This window comes from Haliaeetus leucocephalus, unplaced genomic scaffold (genome assembly GCF_000737465.1).
Source record: "Haliaeetus leucocephalus isolate CR32 unplaced genomic scaffold, Haliaeetus_leucocephalus-4.0 Scaffold13, whole genome shotgun sequence".
Lineage (NCBI taxonomy): Eukaryota > Metazoa > Chordata > Aves > Accipitriformes > Accipitridae > Haliaeetus > Haliaeetus leucocephalus.
In genome coordinates, this window is record NW_010972449.1 from 1,836,002 (window position 1) to 1,851,877 (window position 15,876).

The window sequence follows — 15,876 nt, forward strand, 5'->3', positions numbered from 1 at the left end:
TGCCCCAATTGCATGAAATAGTGGAGCCTTCAGACTTGTCTTTGACTTTTCATTAGTTCATCCTTACGCTCTGGCTGCAGAAAATCTTTCCATTACAGCTACTTTGCTCTTAGTACCATTTTGGGTTTGAGTTTGCTCCCCACACACCCACCCCCCACACCCCCAAGTTTTCTACTTGTTTGTGGGCTGCCTCAGTCATTATATTAGAACATTGATATCTTCAGTTCTCCAGTGAGTGAAAATACCGTTCCTTACACTTTGAACCTTTGTTCTGCTGAAATGTTACATAGGAACATAAATTCAGAAAGAATTTTGTGCCTTCTGAAGTCAAGATTCCAACAAGCAAAATGCTCTGCTTTTAATTTTTTTTTTTAAATACTTGAATATTTCCAGGCTTTGTTCTGCTGTGCAAAAGCTATACAGCGTAGCAAGTATTTCAGCCACAGCTTTGAGTCTGCTGTGCAGCCTTTTTTGTACATTGGCTCTACCCTGACTATATGGATGCAACTTGCTAGGGCCTCCAGCTTTGCTTTGCTTGGAATCAGTAAATTAGCTCTTTGATCTAAAACTAGTGCAGAAAGGAATTAGTGTTTTCATATCCTTTTAGCCTGAGCACCATACACTGCTGAGTGATCTAAAGTCTTTTATTAATCTACCTATACAATTTTTTTTTAATAGGAGGGAATATGTCTTCCTTCCACTTGAATAAACTGATGGTTGAAGGAGTTCTAAAAGTGTGCTTGTGCTTGGCTTCAGGGCTTTTTATGAGTCTGTGCCTTCTTTCTGGGTGAAAGCACAGACCCAAGAATAGTGGTCTATCACAGTGTGTATCTTCAGGGAAGAGCAATTACAGGTAAGTAATTTTCTATTCCTGGTTTTGGAAATTGGATTTTCTTTTTATGTTAGGCACAGTAGTCTATATAACAGTCTTCCAAGAGAAAAGTTACATTTTTGGAGCATTGAAGCATAGTAATTTAGAAAGTATGTATTCATTTTTCCCAGTAGCTTGTCAGCTGGTACTTCATATGAGAATCTATTTGTGCACCAAAGTTATTTACTGATATTTTAAGTTATTCTACAACTGACTAGCCATTATTTCTGCTTTAGTTTGCATCTCTGTAGAAAAATTTATTTGCACCACTTAGTTATGAAAACGATGACCTGCTACAGTATGGGTAACTGGCAGTATTTCAAATATGGTTACATGTTTTTGTTCATTTCTTAGGAACCAGTGAAAAAAGATGTGCAGGAAAAACCACCCGAAGAAGTGGCTGAGGTTACTACTAACAAGTGCTCTTTCAATCCAGAGGTGAGACTACTGGTGAAGCTTTGATTCAAGATAGAGTGAAAGAAGGCAACAGACAAACATCATGTTTTAATTATTCATATAGATGTCTGTTTGCTGAATTCAAGGTTTAAAGGGTTACTATAGCTAAGGAACCAGCCTTCTGCTGACTGATGAACATTTCATAGGTTTTATCTAATAAAACTCTTCCTGAAGCTATCAGAAAAAAATCACTGATGATGAAGTGAGATGTAGGGTTCTATTGTAATTTGGTAAAAATAGTGTTCTGAAAATTCAGTTTAGCTGTGTTAGTTATTCCATGTGTCAATTCTAGAAGACTGACCTTTAAACTATATTACAATTTAGCACAGAAATGGCTAATAGATCCAAAATGACTTTTTATTTCAAAAATTCATATTTTTACTAAAGTACTGTCGTGGTTTAACCCCAGCCAGCAACTAAGCCCCATGCAGCCGCTCACTCACTCCCCCCCCATCCAGTGGGATGGGGGAGAAAATCAGGAAAAGAAGTAAAACTCCTGGGTTGAGATAAGAACGGTTTAATAAAACAGAAAAGAAGAAACGAATAATGATAATGATAACACTAATAAAATGACAACAGTAGTAATAAAAGGATTGGAATGTACAAATGATGCGCAGGGCAATTGCCCCCCCCCTGCCGACTGACCCCCAGCCAGTCCCTGAGCGGTGAATCCCTGCCCCCCACTTCCCAGTTCCTAAACTAGATGGGACGTCACATGGTATGGAATACGCTGTTGGCCAGTTTGGGTCAGGTGCCCTGGCTGGGCATGAGAAGCTGAAAAATCCTTGACTATAGTCTAAACACTACTGAGCAACAACTGAAAACATCAGTGTTATCAACATTCTTCACATACTGAACTCAAAACATAGCACTGTACCAGCTACTAGGAAGACAGTTAACTCTATCCCAGCTGAAACCAGGACAAGTACATAGGTCAATATTGCACATGCTTAGATCTCAAAAACCTGAAGCTGAAAGAGCTGTTCCTTTGTGTGTTATGTAGAGCTGCACAAATTAACAATTGTTGAAGATCTAGCCTATACCTGGTTTTTCAGCCTTTGCCTGGTGTGACCTTAACCTACAATTTTAAATACTGAAAGGCTTGGAGATAATTTTACTTAAATGACAGTTTTTGGTCAGCACAGAACAGTTACTGTGGTGAGTCCGTTCTAATTCATCCAAGACTACCCAAGCGTATGCTCTATTTTGATGTGTACTTAGCCACAAATTACACTAACTCTGCATTGTTGCATGACGGGCCTATCTATCCCAAAGCAATTCAGGCCTTGTAAATATGAATAAAATGTTGGAATTAAACACATTTTAATTTCTCTGTGTGCATTTAACAATGTACCTGAATTTTATTTGACAATCCAGCAAAAATATTTACTTTTCCATGATGTTGTCTTTGTTAGCTTATTTAAAATCTGATCCATCTCCTTTCTCTTTAGAACAAAACTGAATGCCAGGCAGCTGATTAGATTGTAACCTTTTTTTAAAAGAGAAAAATAAAATGTAAACAAAAGAGGAAGGATGCTACATTTGCAATTATATGAAAACTGACAACTAACACTAATGATTTTTTTTAATTCTTTTTTTAGTTTTTCTTTAAGAAAGCAAGCACAAGTGTTAGGCTGACTTTAGCATCCAGTAACATCTCACCTATCATAACACAATATTTGATTTCCTTTTTTATCTAACTCAAATCAGTCAGATTTGTTGGAAGCTAACAAAGTTGAAAAGTAAGATGTGCTGTGGAAGTCCTGTTGAAAGGTGCAGCCTTGCCAGCTGTTTTACTGGCAGAAGCACTCTGGCTTGAATACCAGAAACATTCCACCAACCACCTTAATTTATTGTTTTTTCTCTTTTCAGTTCTCGTTTACAATTACTATTTTTATCTACACGTCTCATTAATAAGATTTTTGTTTGCACTTTCCAGAATGTTCTCTTAAAGCTAAAAATGTACTAAGAAAGAGTGAAGTATGCAGCTCAATCTTATCATAGAAGCTGTTGTCCATACAGAGTACCAATTGTTTCAGCAACCAAGAACGGTACACTCAGGCATAATGATTTGAAGTAAGAGTTGCAGCCTCTCTTGAGTAGGCAAGCATTTTCTCTACAGATCCAACTGAGATCTGCAAAATCCTATTGTATGCTCTCCCAGGTGCATAATAAAGGATCTTCTTTATTTCCTTTACCAGCAATTTATTTTTCTGGACACCTTAGGATACTTACGAAATGCACGGAACTGCCTCAAGGAATATCTTGGGCTGCACCTCAGTCTCTGCACACCAGCACTATGCCTCCCAATGGATAGCAATCTAGCCATGCACTTTTTGAACATTGAGCACTGTCTCAGCTGCCTATTTTATTACCTAACACATGCAAAAACACTGCATATGCACAGCATGCAATCATAATTCTATGAAATTGATGCAGCTGTTCTCTGGAAACCCCAAGGGTACTACTGCTAAGCCAGGGCTAGTTCAACAACAAATACAAGCTTTCATCTCCCATGTATTTCAGTTCCATAGCTACTCAGAAGAAAAAATGTTGCAGGCATTTTGAACAATATACTAAGTAGGTGATTTTAATTCCCCTATGTAAAATTGCTGACCTGGTTTGTACACTCTTAAAAAAATGAGAGAAAGAAAATAATAAAACCATTATGTTCTGTGCTCTGAAACCAACTATGTCTGTGGAGCTTTTCTTATTGTTTTGTTTTTTTACAGATGTTATTCTCCTTGTTTTGAGCCTGATTTGAAAATTTTTCTGGGTTGGGACTTCTAAAAGATTTTTCTCCTATGCATGCTTTTTGTAGTTTGTTAATGCATAAGCACCCACAGCAGTCATTCCTTAAGTCTAGGCCATTGAACAATCTCTTCTTCCTGTCTCGTAGTTTAATGAAGCTCATGAGTGCTTAACTGCCTATAAAGATATCTGTCAAACTTGAAGTCAGCCCACGAATTAAAAGCTGTTGGAACACAGGTACACATAGGCATGCACAGCAGTATCATGTAAGACTTGTTTACATGCTTGTGAAATGACACAATGCTGTCCCAGAAGATGATCATCTCAGAAAATATTTGGTGATTAAAACTGAACCCTGAGACTGCACATACCTTCTCTATGCTAAGCTCTTCTTAATTAATACTGTCATATTTATTTTCAATTTGATCACTTTCAGTCTGATCCACCAGAACCAGTGAAGAGGGTCTCCCCATTTAGAGAAACAGGGAAGGAGCTGAAGACTCTTAGTAAAGCTCTAGCTCACTCAAGGTAAGGGAATCCAGAGCACACAGAATTGGGCCAGTCAATGCTAAAGGAATCTTTGAACTGCTGCCACTACAGAACCAATCATAGGTGAAATAATCAAATGTACTAACAGCTTAGAAAAGATAGTTTACAGTTCTTCCTTTATAGGCTTTATGCAGACTCAAAATGTTGTCAATGCTGTATGAATGATTGATAGCTCTGTTTATATCAATACTATATTGTTTTAATGTTCTTTATAAAGGTGCTTGTTACTTCTTTGCAGTCTTTTGCATGACACAGTGTTGTGCCAAGATTTGGTAATAAAGTAGTAAAAAATGAGCAATGTTAGGACATATAATGTGATATTACATGATAGAAAATCATAGCGAAAATATCTACCACTATTATAGAAACATCTGCGTGGACTCATTTGAAATTTACCAACTTGAGTCTCAGGAAGATGCTGACATGGAAGGAATGATTTTTGTGCCCCTTACCTTGATGGATAGTGAGCTGTTATAATAAGATATGGATTTGGGATCTTATATACCTTTTAGCCAGCAGAGTTTGGACAGCAACCGTTGTTTTATGGGACTGACCACAGAAAGTAGCTGGGTGCTCATGCTTTTCCTAGAAAGTATCTTCTGTTGCCACTAGACACAATAAACTTCTGTCCCAGCAGGGCATTTCTTATGGTCTCACTTAAAAAAACCAAAACAAAAACCGGGAGGGCCTATTGGTAATAGGCTTTAGCAAAGAGTACTCTCCCATTTAGGCACTCATACTCTTAAATGTACTTAGGGTGTGTTGTCACCCGTGTTTCACCATAGTCACTGCAGGTGGTGCTTAAGTTGACAAGATTGAGGCTTGAATATGCTTTTCTGTTGCAATCACACATTCTGCTTGCACTCCAAACTTGCCTACAGAGACCATTCACTCTATTTTCTCAGTATTAGCTTAAACAGTTGCTAAACTGCATAATAAGCCTTGCAGTAGGTGACTCTAGGGTTTTCTAAATTTTCCTGGAATCTTCTAGTTTTCCTGATGTGAGTGTTAAGCTAAGAAATGAGATTCATTTGCAACTGAAACAGCAAGCAGTAGTACGAAAAGATGATTTACATCTGGCAAGGTTTAGCAACAGCCTGCTGCAAATAAAACTGACAAATTACCACTGCCAGCCCCAGCAGGGTACAGATTACACAAGTGTTTACAAGGTTCCTAGACTTTAAGTCTTTGAAGAGTGTTCACTCAATAAAAGTAGTTGAATTAAAGCAAGCAGCAATAAGACAGACATCTATATAAAAAATTATTAATTAGGTTAAATCTAAGCAAATAGGGCAGTCAAGAACATATGATATTGTATTAGCATAATATATTGAAGACAAATTAGGCTCTTGCATTGTCTGGCTGAGATTGTAACTGCATAAAACTCAAGGAAGTTAGAGAAAAGTAGCTTCTTTGCATGTGGTACTGTAGAGGAATCAGAACTTTACATTTCACAATAATGTGTTTTTAAATATTCTCAAATTTTTACATCAGAGCAATTTCTGAATGTTATACTAGTTACTCATGATAACATTAAATTTCACATTCTTCCCTTTTATCTTTCTCTTCCCCCAATTATTTTTATTATTCACTTTGTTAATTCACTTTTAGTGAATTTTTCACTTGATAAACTTGGCCAAAAATAGTAATAAACCATAAACAAAATAATAAATGCTGTGTACTTTGAAGGTTGGATAAGCCATTTTAGTAAAGCATGACTTGTTTTTGCCATAAATCCACTGTTAGTTATGTTTGACTGCCTGCATTCATTGTTTATTGCTAAATTTCAGTGGGATTGTCTCCTCGAGGTCAAGTTAAAGTTCTTTTGATGATAACCTGCCAAAGATCAGTTTACTTCTTTATATATGAGTTGCAGGTGCTTGGACCTTGCTTTTGGTTGCTTTACATCCTTTATTCTCAGATGAGTACGATTAAAAAATACTTGCAAGTGTTCTACAGGATGAAAATTACTATCACCATGGGTATTAAAAGGCTTGATTTTTTTAAATCTTAGCAAATTGATTTGTAGACATTTGGATGAAGCAAGCTGGACCACTCATTTCATTATAATTTGCAGTTTGAATAATTGAAGTGTCAAGGTATTGATCCTAACTCTTGGCTGAGCAGCTAACTTTTTATGTACCTTTGTGCAAATCACTTGACCCCTCTGCAGCTCTGTCAAGTAAATTGTAAATTGGGCTTGGAAACTAGACAATGTATCCGAACTAAACTCACTGCATAAATATGTAGCTTTTAAATTGATATGGATGGCGGAGTGTGAATGAGGATTGCTTTTGTTACTGAAAGCAAAATTATTTTTTTTTACATATGGGGATATTTTTTCTTGCTATTTTCATGTAAATTTTTTAAATTTTTAATCTTATTACCACTATCTTACGCTTTTAGGAATGTTTGATAAATCTTGTGATGCCTAGCACTCAAATACATGCCAGCATTGTCGTATTCATCTCTGCAGCACTGCTAGGTGTTAGGTGGATAAATATTATTACTCCCATAGGTAAACTATGAAAGTCACATTGGGGATGTAAGGTTAATTATCACTGGAACATCTACAATTGGAATTTGGGTGTCTCAGGTAACTGAATGCCTTACTTATTCTTCTAGACTTCAGTGATGCCTCTGTTTCTCTGATTTTTATTTTTATTTTCAGAACTAGCCTACTAAATTAGAAGCTTCAGGGAAAGACTTCTTAAGACATCCAGCCCATTACTCTCGGTGAATGCAGTTGTTTCCTATAACAGATGAAGTGTTTAGTCTAGCCTACTTTTAACTGAAAACATTTCTGTTTCCTGCACCACATTATGATAAATGCAGATTTGCCTTCCACTGAATTTTTAATGGTAATGCAATCTGGAAAATTATGTTAAATGTAGATTTTTAATGATGTGAACAGATTTGATCCTGATGTGTTTTGATGTCATATCTTTTCTCTGAGTTATTAAAAACCCAGATTTCAGTCTTTCAACCCTTCTCACCTCCAGAAGCTAATACAGCTAAAGGGACCAATGAGATTATATTCCTTTATGTACATTATCAGCAGAATTGTCTGTTGTGTCCTGATCAGTTGTACTTGCACCACACCTGCAGAGGATAGTGATGTTGTGCAATTGTTCTTAAATACCTAATTTGGCTTGCAGAATCCTTTTTACTGCTGATGCAGAAGATGGAAAGAACCGAACTCCATTTTAATATCCCAAGCAGAGTTTGAAGTGCTGATAAGTAAGAAAATACCTACCTGTTAAAGCATCTCCAACTCTGCCATCTTCTTTTGGTCCCCTAAATTTAATTCACAGTTGCATTCAAAACTAGCTTCGTGTGATTTCAAATGCCTGGGTGGAAATATTCCTGACCACAAGTTTTCCATGACAATTGAAACAGATGGAAGATGAAGAAAGGGAAGACTTAATCTTGTGCTACTGCACTAATAAATGTATATTTACTTTTTACATTTACTGAACAGTAAATGATATATTTACACACATTTGGTTTTTGAAGATCAGAAGCATGGTCAGGGTGTAGTCAAAGCTGCTTAGTACACTCAGGAGAAATGTGCCTTTTTGCTCTTGTGTAGGCAATGGTCACTTTAATACTAGTTTCTGGAAAGCACTGCTGTCTGAATAAATGCTCAAATGAAGTTTGCCTGTCATATTGTGTAATACCACACATTCTTTATATTGTAATCCCAATAGTGATCCTGTAACACACCTGATATAATTTGTTCTATTTACTGTGGCAATTAAATCATGAATCCCACATATCTTGTATTATTTATGAAGTAAAGTATGATATGAGCTGTAACGGCCATGGAGAAATTTGATTGAGAAGTCAGGGAAACAGATTTTTTTTGAAATATGAACTCACTTTCTGAAATGCACAGTAGCCAAATGACCTAGTATGCAGAAAATATCCAACAGAGTTAAAATGTGGAAATCAAAGGTACACATTAACTGTTTTTTAAATTTTTGTGTTGTGTAAGCCTGGAAGTTCTTTGAGTGTCATTGTATGACTTTTTAACAGTGAAAATGTTAGCCATTCATCTTAAGTGTTTCCACAATGTTATTTTGACTAAATCTGCATGTAGAAAAAAGAACAGCAAGAAGAGCAAAGAAATCAAACCCACAGACTTTTTAACCAAATATTGAGATGTGAAGTTGGGGGAAAAGATAATTTCAAGTGCGAATGACTGCACTGCTGGTTTGGACCCAAAGGACATGTCAGCAATACTTCTTAGTAACAATTTCAGACAATAGAAAAGGAGCTATTTTAGAAAAAAAGCAGAGTGGAAAATGCAAGAAAGAAAGAAAGAAGAAAACTGGAGTTTTCTTCTCCAGGGCAGCAACTTTTAATTTCAATTAAAGCAGTCAGGCTAGCAGAGCAGCATGCTAATACATACTACAGGGAGTCAGTGAATACAAATGACCTTTGTGGATTTGTTTTTTTGCTGCTTTTCCTCCTCTTGATTGAAAAGGAACACCCAGCAGTTGTCTTAATTGGACGATAATTGATACATATTCACAGGAAGTAGTGCCTGTGATCTTGCAGCTTGTTTGTATGAAAGAGTATAATGGAACAAACTGTGAGGAAGTTTTTTAATGATGACAGTGACATAGCACAGCTGTATGAATTATTTTAAAATTATCTCAAAAATGGTTTAAGAGTCATTACTGGAACAGACTTAGCTGCATTCATAAAGCTTTAATATTCTACCTTACACATTAAAAGCATAATTAAACTGAAGATAAACCTTATAATTATGACCTCATACCTCCTCTCAGTAATACTCTCTTATACTTTCTTGAGTCCTCATGATGATAGAGGATGATGACAGATGCAGAGGTTGCTCAAACTACTCATCTTTCAAAACTGTCAGTCACTAGTGCCAAGTAGAAAGTTGTACCAGCTCTTCCCTACTGATGGGTTGTACCCAATTGCTTTAGGGAGACACCTGCCAGTGTTCAGATACCATTTTACCTAAACACAGGATTAAAATTTAGGAAGGAATTTGCTTATCTTTGTGCAGCATAAAATGAAAAACCATTTGGGAAATCTGTAGATAGTGATCAGTCCTTTTCCTTTGTAGATCAATAAATGTTACTTCCAGTGGAGACTGCGCATGTAGACACAAAGCAGCTCTGACTTACTTGACTAAGTACTTCCCAATGTCAGATTCAGTGGGTGGAATACAGTATGGCAGAAATGACACTTTGTCCTTGAGCATTCAAATATTTTTAGCTTTGAGCTAAGAATTATGTTTTCATTTCTATTGCTATTCTTTCTAAAACTAAGCAAACCTGAGAAGTGCAGCCCCTTTGAAATGACATTCAGCTCTGAGAGAGATCCTTTCTTATTGTTTTGTTCCAATGACATCTGTAAATGGGATCTGGAAATAATGTTAAGTAATCCATGCTTGCATGAGGACATATTGTATGAGAACCAAGAAAGTAGATGTCTTTATAACTAATAAATTGTAGGAAGATGTAGGAACAGTTACACAGCAAAAGAGGTTACCAAAGCAAGGGAAGCTTGTAGTTGTTAATCCATAATAAAAGCAGGTTGCCATCAATCACTTCTGTAGACTAACTCAGCCCACAAAGACCGTGCAAGTGTGCTGGAAATACTCTTGTTAAACATTACCACAAAAAAACAGTGCTTAAAAATAAGCATATTGCTTCAAATGAGAGTAGCTGAAAATACTTTCTTTGTGTGAAAAAGGAGGTAGGAAAGGTGATAGAAACTGGAAGCTGTGCAGTGACAGTCATCTAAGCATAGGTGCACATGTAAAAATGGCAAGTTGTGGTCATCCTCAGCTGATGGTGTCTAGGAGTCCACAGCTCTGAGCTGCAAGCTCAAAGGGAAAGTGTCCATGCCATTCCATGAGCCAGTCCAAGCCTTTACTTGCAAAAAGGGCATGTTAAACCTCTGCATTGCATTTCCGATAGTTTGAGGAAAATGGCTCCCATGGATCTGTTTCACTGTGCTGTGCTAGTTAAATAAAACTAAATGTCAAACTGCTGGCATTCAACTGGATTCAACTGGATGCTTTTTATGTTTTAAATTAGAAACTGGATGGCTCTTTAAAATGGTTCAAGTTTCCTGAAGGCAGATCTCTAAAAGTCACTCTGCATGCAGAAAGCCCAGCCTCTACTAATGCATTCTTTATGCCTGCAACAACAGTTAGACTGACTGTTACCCCAAGAGCCATTTCTCTTACTTCTTTTCCTGCTAGTGGCTGTGTAGCTGACTTTAATACAAAACCATTTAAATTTTGTGATTGAAATGGCAGCTACTACCAGAAGATTTTAAATGGCAAGAAATGTGTTATTTTTGGAGTTTTGGTTATGACCTTGTCTGTCCTTACCTGTGAATCTATACTGATCCTATTCTAATATATGCAGACAAAAAAGATGTTAGTGTTTAGAGGTTTTGATAAGTTGGCATTTCTTAATGCATACTGTTTACTGGAAGATACAGTGGAGTCTGTAAAAGCAGGGAGGAGAGGCAATGTAGAGTTAAGAAGCAAAGAAGAGACTGAGGCAGTACTAACTGAGAAGGTGAAATGTTTATCTGCCAATATTAGTTTCCAGTGTATTTAATACTTCATGTCAGTTGCTTGGAAACTAGTGTTTTGTGCCCTTTTGCTGCTTGGCAGAAATCACTCTTAATTGGCATGTTTCTAGTACTGTCACTGCTGGCAGTTTGCAGCTTTTTTTTTTTTCCACAAGCAAAAATTTTCTTTTACCTGAATGATGGCTCACATTAATTAGACAGCAGTCATGAGCAAAGACAACCATTTAAGTGTATGGATGTATGAATCATTATCTTTATCATCAATCACTGGAAAGGCTGCTATTCCCATCAACATTTCTGCCTTTCCAGGCTGTTCATTTGAGTCTCAATCTCCTTTCCTTTTGTGCAAAAATATGTTTGTGTTTGTTTGAAATTTTGTAAGTAGAAACAGTTCATTGCTTATTAGATTTTGCTATCTATCTAAACACAACAGTCTAATGCCACATACAAAATTACACATTGTCACTGAATGTTTGAACAAAGCTAACACTTAAAATGGGTTTTCCATTATTTAGTAGTAAAATGTCATTGCTCTGTAAATACCTTTATGTGGTAAAGCAAGACACTAGATCATGGGGAGTGGTTTCTACTTTCACATGAAAATCTTGAACCAGCAGTATTTCCTGGTAGAGGATCAGGGACCTCAGTGAAGTTCCACTTAACAAGCAGTGAGTTTTTATTGGTAATATGAACATAAAGTTATTATTGTACATTCTTACAGCAAGAAAATGGAAAGCCCAGAAATCTCCAGATGATTTTTTCTTTTGAAGTTTTCGTAATAGTTTCCCCACAGCTTTGTGGGAAAGAATTTAAAGCAAAGCCTTGAAATCTCACAGATTTATTTTTCTGCCCTTTATCAGTACAAAGCTGTCTTCTCTGTGCTGCTTTGGAAGTAATTCCCCCGCTCACTTTTGTTTATGTACTTCTCCAGAGACACCGAGAGCTGGAAACCTAAATGTGCCTACCCCCAGAGAAAACTTTTATATGAAGATCAACAGGAATGGGGGTTGCAGCATGGCAGGAGTGGAGGGGGGTGTATGTGTGCATGTTCTTGTGTTCTGGGACTTCTTAAAAGAGAAATTGCTGCACTCCATTCTTTCTAGGTTGAGAAGAACACATTTCCAACTAAAAATAAGCCAGTTTTTTGCTATGTTGGTTTTCGTACCTCCAGGTAGCCAAATATGTTTGTGCTTCTCAATGTTAGACAACCTCTCCTCATTTTCAAAGTAGACGTTCTGCCTCATTTCACAATGGAAGCAGCATCTTCTACATTTTAATGTTTTTGTAGTTAATTCAAAACCACTCTGAGACATCTTTAAATATGCAGTGATGCATTAACACATTCACCTGGTGACATTTTTTATAGTAGTGTGGGGTGTTGTTTTGACTATTGAATATCCTTATTTCTTGTTGCACAACCTTCTGTGAACTACAGATGATTTATTTGATGGTCAGATTTTCATGTGATAATATGCATCTTTCCCATTATGCAGATACTGGAGGTTTTTTTTAAACAGACATTTGAGTACAGAATATTGTACTCATCTGCAGGAGAATAAAATGGGAATCTATATCTGAAATAATGTGGGTATTCCAGATCGTTTGTATGTCTTCAGCTACTCAAGACAGATGTTGATATGGTACTACTTCAGTTCCTTGCCAAAATGGTTAATGGTTCGGTATCGTAAATGATCGCATATGTCTGAGTTTCTATGGGTTAGTAACTACATTTGGTAGATTTTAATGTCATTATCATCTGGCCTTCACTGAATTTGGGAAGGGTAGATGTATGAATATTTACCCATTTGGTTCTTGCTGTGTAATTACTCAGCCATTAAATAGGAGTAGTAACCAGTGTGTTGCTGATTCTCCGTTGCCTCATGTATATGTTTGCATCTCTAGCATGGCTGTAAACACTACCAAACCAGAATTTGTAATTAATTTACATTAGTATCTACATATTAATTGTGAATAGTTGCAAGCTTTTTCTTGTCCACATGCTAAGCTTTCAAGATATGACCTGAATGCAGAGCTTAATAGTAGGACTTGCTAGCTCAGACTCACCACCATGTAAACTTAACTCCATGGCTTTCGGTAATTTCAGAAGGTGGGTAGCATATGCACCCTGTAATAGTTCACTTAAAGTATACTCAGTGAGTGACGCACTAATTCTCATTTACGATGAGACTGCCTTACATCACTCAGGAAAGGTGTGAAGCAGTCTTAATGTAAATGAATTTGGGACATACTGGCATAGATTACAACGCTGAATGTAAGGCACTAAAGAACTGAGTGAAATGGTCAGCAGCTCCAATATTTAAGAGAATGGAACAGATTCTCCACTGGTATAAATCAGTATCACTGTTGACAGTTTACAAGAAATGCAGAGTTTGCTCTCCTACTGTTCTGTGTGTGCTTTGTAAATCAGAAAAGCACTGTGTGCATATGGATTTTCTTTCATCTTGGCACTTCCTGCTGTTTTAAAATTATTAGCTATTTAGGTGTTACACCACCTTGTCAGAAAGTTAAGGGACATACAAGAATTACTACAGCTATTAGAATGCAGCAACAGCTCACATGGAGTCTGACGTGTTAATGCACATACACACAACATAGTATTTGGGGGGACTGGAATGATAAAAAAATAAGTATCCTAACTGAAACAGCAGTGAGGACAGTAACATTTAATCAATTGAAATCTATGAGGATGCAGGTGTTAATGTTTGTGCTCCTGCAGAGATTACTGTAGGATCCCTAATAACTTCAGGTTGTCAGAACTTCCATTTTATTATATGTTCAAAACCACAGACCACCTAGTACCACAGTGCCCCCTAAAACTAGGTAAGAGCATAGATTTCAAGTTTAATCCAAATGAAGCAAGCTTGCTGCTCTCACCACTTCCTTCAGTGGATATTTCTTTGAATTCTTCAGGATCCAAATACTCGTTAGCCTCATTTGAGATTTGTGATGGGGTCACAGCTCATGATGGCATAACTGCAAATAATGCTAAGTGTTCATTTAGAAGAATTATACTGGGTTTTAATCTATGGTTTTAGTCTGTAATGTTCAGAATACGGTTTAGCTGTATTTACTGTAGTTTCAAAGTTATTGCCTCCTGTGCTTCCTGTTTTATACAGAAATGGATTGTTGTTTGTGTTACTTTTTCTGCTATCGAAAATATTTACTCAGAATGCTTTTAAGTGGCAGTGTGCATAAAATTGCCCTTGCTTTTCACCTGGGAAGTCTTAGCTCATATTCAGTTTGTCACTAGTGCAACAAGTTAGGCAGTACCCAGCTGATACTCACCTTGCAACACCCTCAGCAGGGTCTGGCCTCGCGCCCAAAGAGGAGCTTTCACTGGTCTAGTAGGGAGTTGTTGCAGATGCAGATTGAAATGCTTTTATGAAAATATAGGAAATTGTGTTTAGAGACCCTGTGCTCTCAGTGGTCTTCAGAGCAATGCCACGTTGGTTTCATTTATATTTACAATTGGCTATAGGCCTCTGGAAAAAGGCTAAATTCTTTCTGTATAGCATCTGGAGCAGGAGATGTTCAGTCATTAGCTTTATTGGTATAAAGGCTGTATTCATTAAGAAAATTGAATAAGCCATTTTCCGTGATCAGAGAAATATGTATGTAAATTGTTTGATAGATACATAGTTATTTTACTTACAGCTCACAATTTTTGTTCACCATGCTCATAACATAATGTTCAGCTTTAGAGCGACAGAGAATCAAGCTGGTATAAATGGACTGCAACTTCTTTGCACCTCAGGGAATGGGACAGGGAGATAAGCAGGAAGAGTTAATGAGACTGAAGGACCCCTGTAACACCACCCACTGCATCCAATACAGTTGCTTAGTACAGGGACAGCCACATGGGTGTGCAGCCTTCTGCCTATCTTTCTAGCAATTCTGTTCAGGCTGGAGTTATACCAGCTTTACTTGAGCAAGGATTTGGCATCACATGTTCAGGAGTGCATGTCATTCCTTTAAACATCTCCCACTGAATTTGTTTACCTACAAAGTAGATGTGAGGTTGTTAACTGTAAAATTTGATCTTCTGAGACAAATACACCCTTAGTATGATTCCTTTGAATTTAGTGATGATGGCCCAATGTACTTAAATAAGGTATACTTAAACAGAAGATAAAAACAACTGGTAAATATCTAGCTTGTTTTTACCCTGATGTAAAGGTTTCTGGCATTGTTATTATAGCTTCTTAATGTTCTTCTAGCACCTAAATTATAATTAAGACAAATTTATGATTTCCTTTTATTTTTATGAGTCATTTCTCACTCAAAGAAAAGCACCAAGAATCTCAGATCTTATCGGGGAATTGAACTTTTACTGCTACTTTAATGGCCTTGTATAACAATTAACTGATGACCTTGAGTCCCTAAAGGATTTAAGGAGTAATTTAATAAGTACGTAGTTACAACAAGCACTAAAAATATGCTTGCTTCTCTATGTGTAGTACACTACTGGGTCACTCCTTTGCACATGTCATTGACCCTTATCTATAATAATATAATCCTGTAGAGAGAACTTGAAGTATTCCATGGTACATTATTACTGTTCAGGAAACTCTTTTGATTTTCATGCTGATAAAGATATTAACTTAGAAAAATAAGACAAATCCTTTTGTCTGAATGGCAGT

General features: G+C 36.8%; 1 protein-coding gene across 1 annotated transcript in view; it reads left to right on the top strand.

Annotated features, from left to right (window-relative positions):
* Positions 1–15,876, top strand: part of CCDC60 (coiled-coil domain containing 60) — a 63,992-nt gene that overhangs the window by 24,597 nt on the left and 23,519 nt on the right. Inside the window, exons 2-3 of the mRNA XM_010575641.1 lie at positions 1,226–1,309; positions 4,515–4,606. Coding sequence (XP_010573943.1) covers positions 1,226–1,309; positions 4,515–4,606 — 176 coding nt within the window. The remainder of the gene's footprint in view (positions 1–1,225; positions 1,310–4,514; positions 4,607–15,876) is intronic.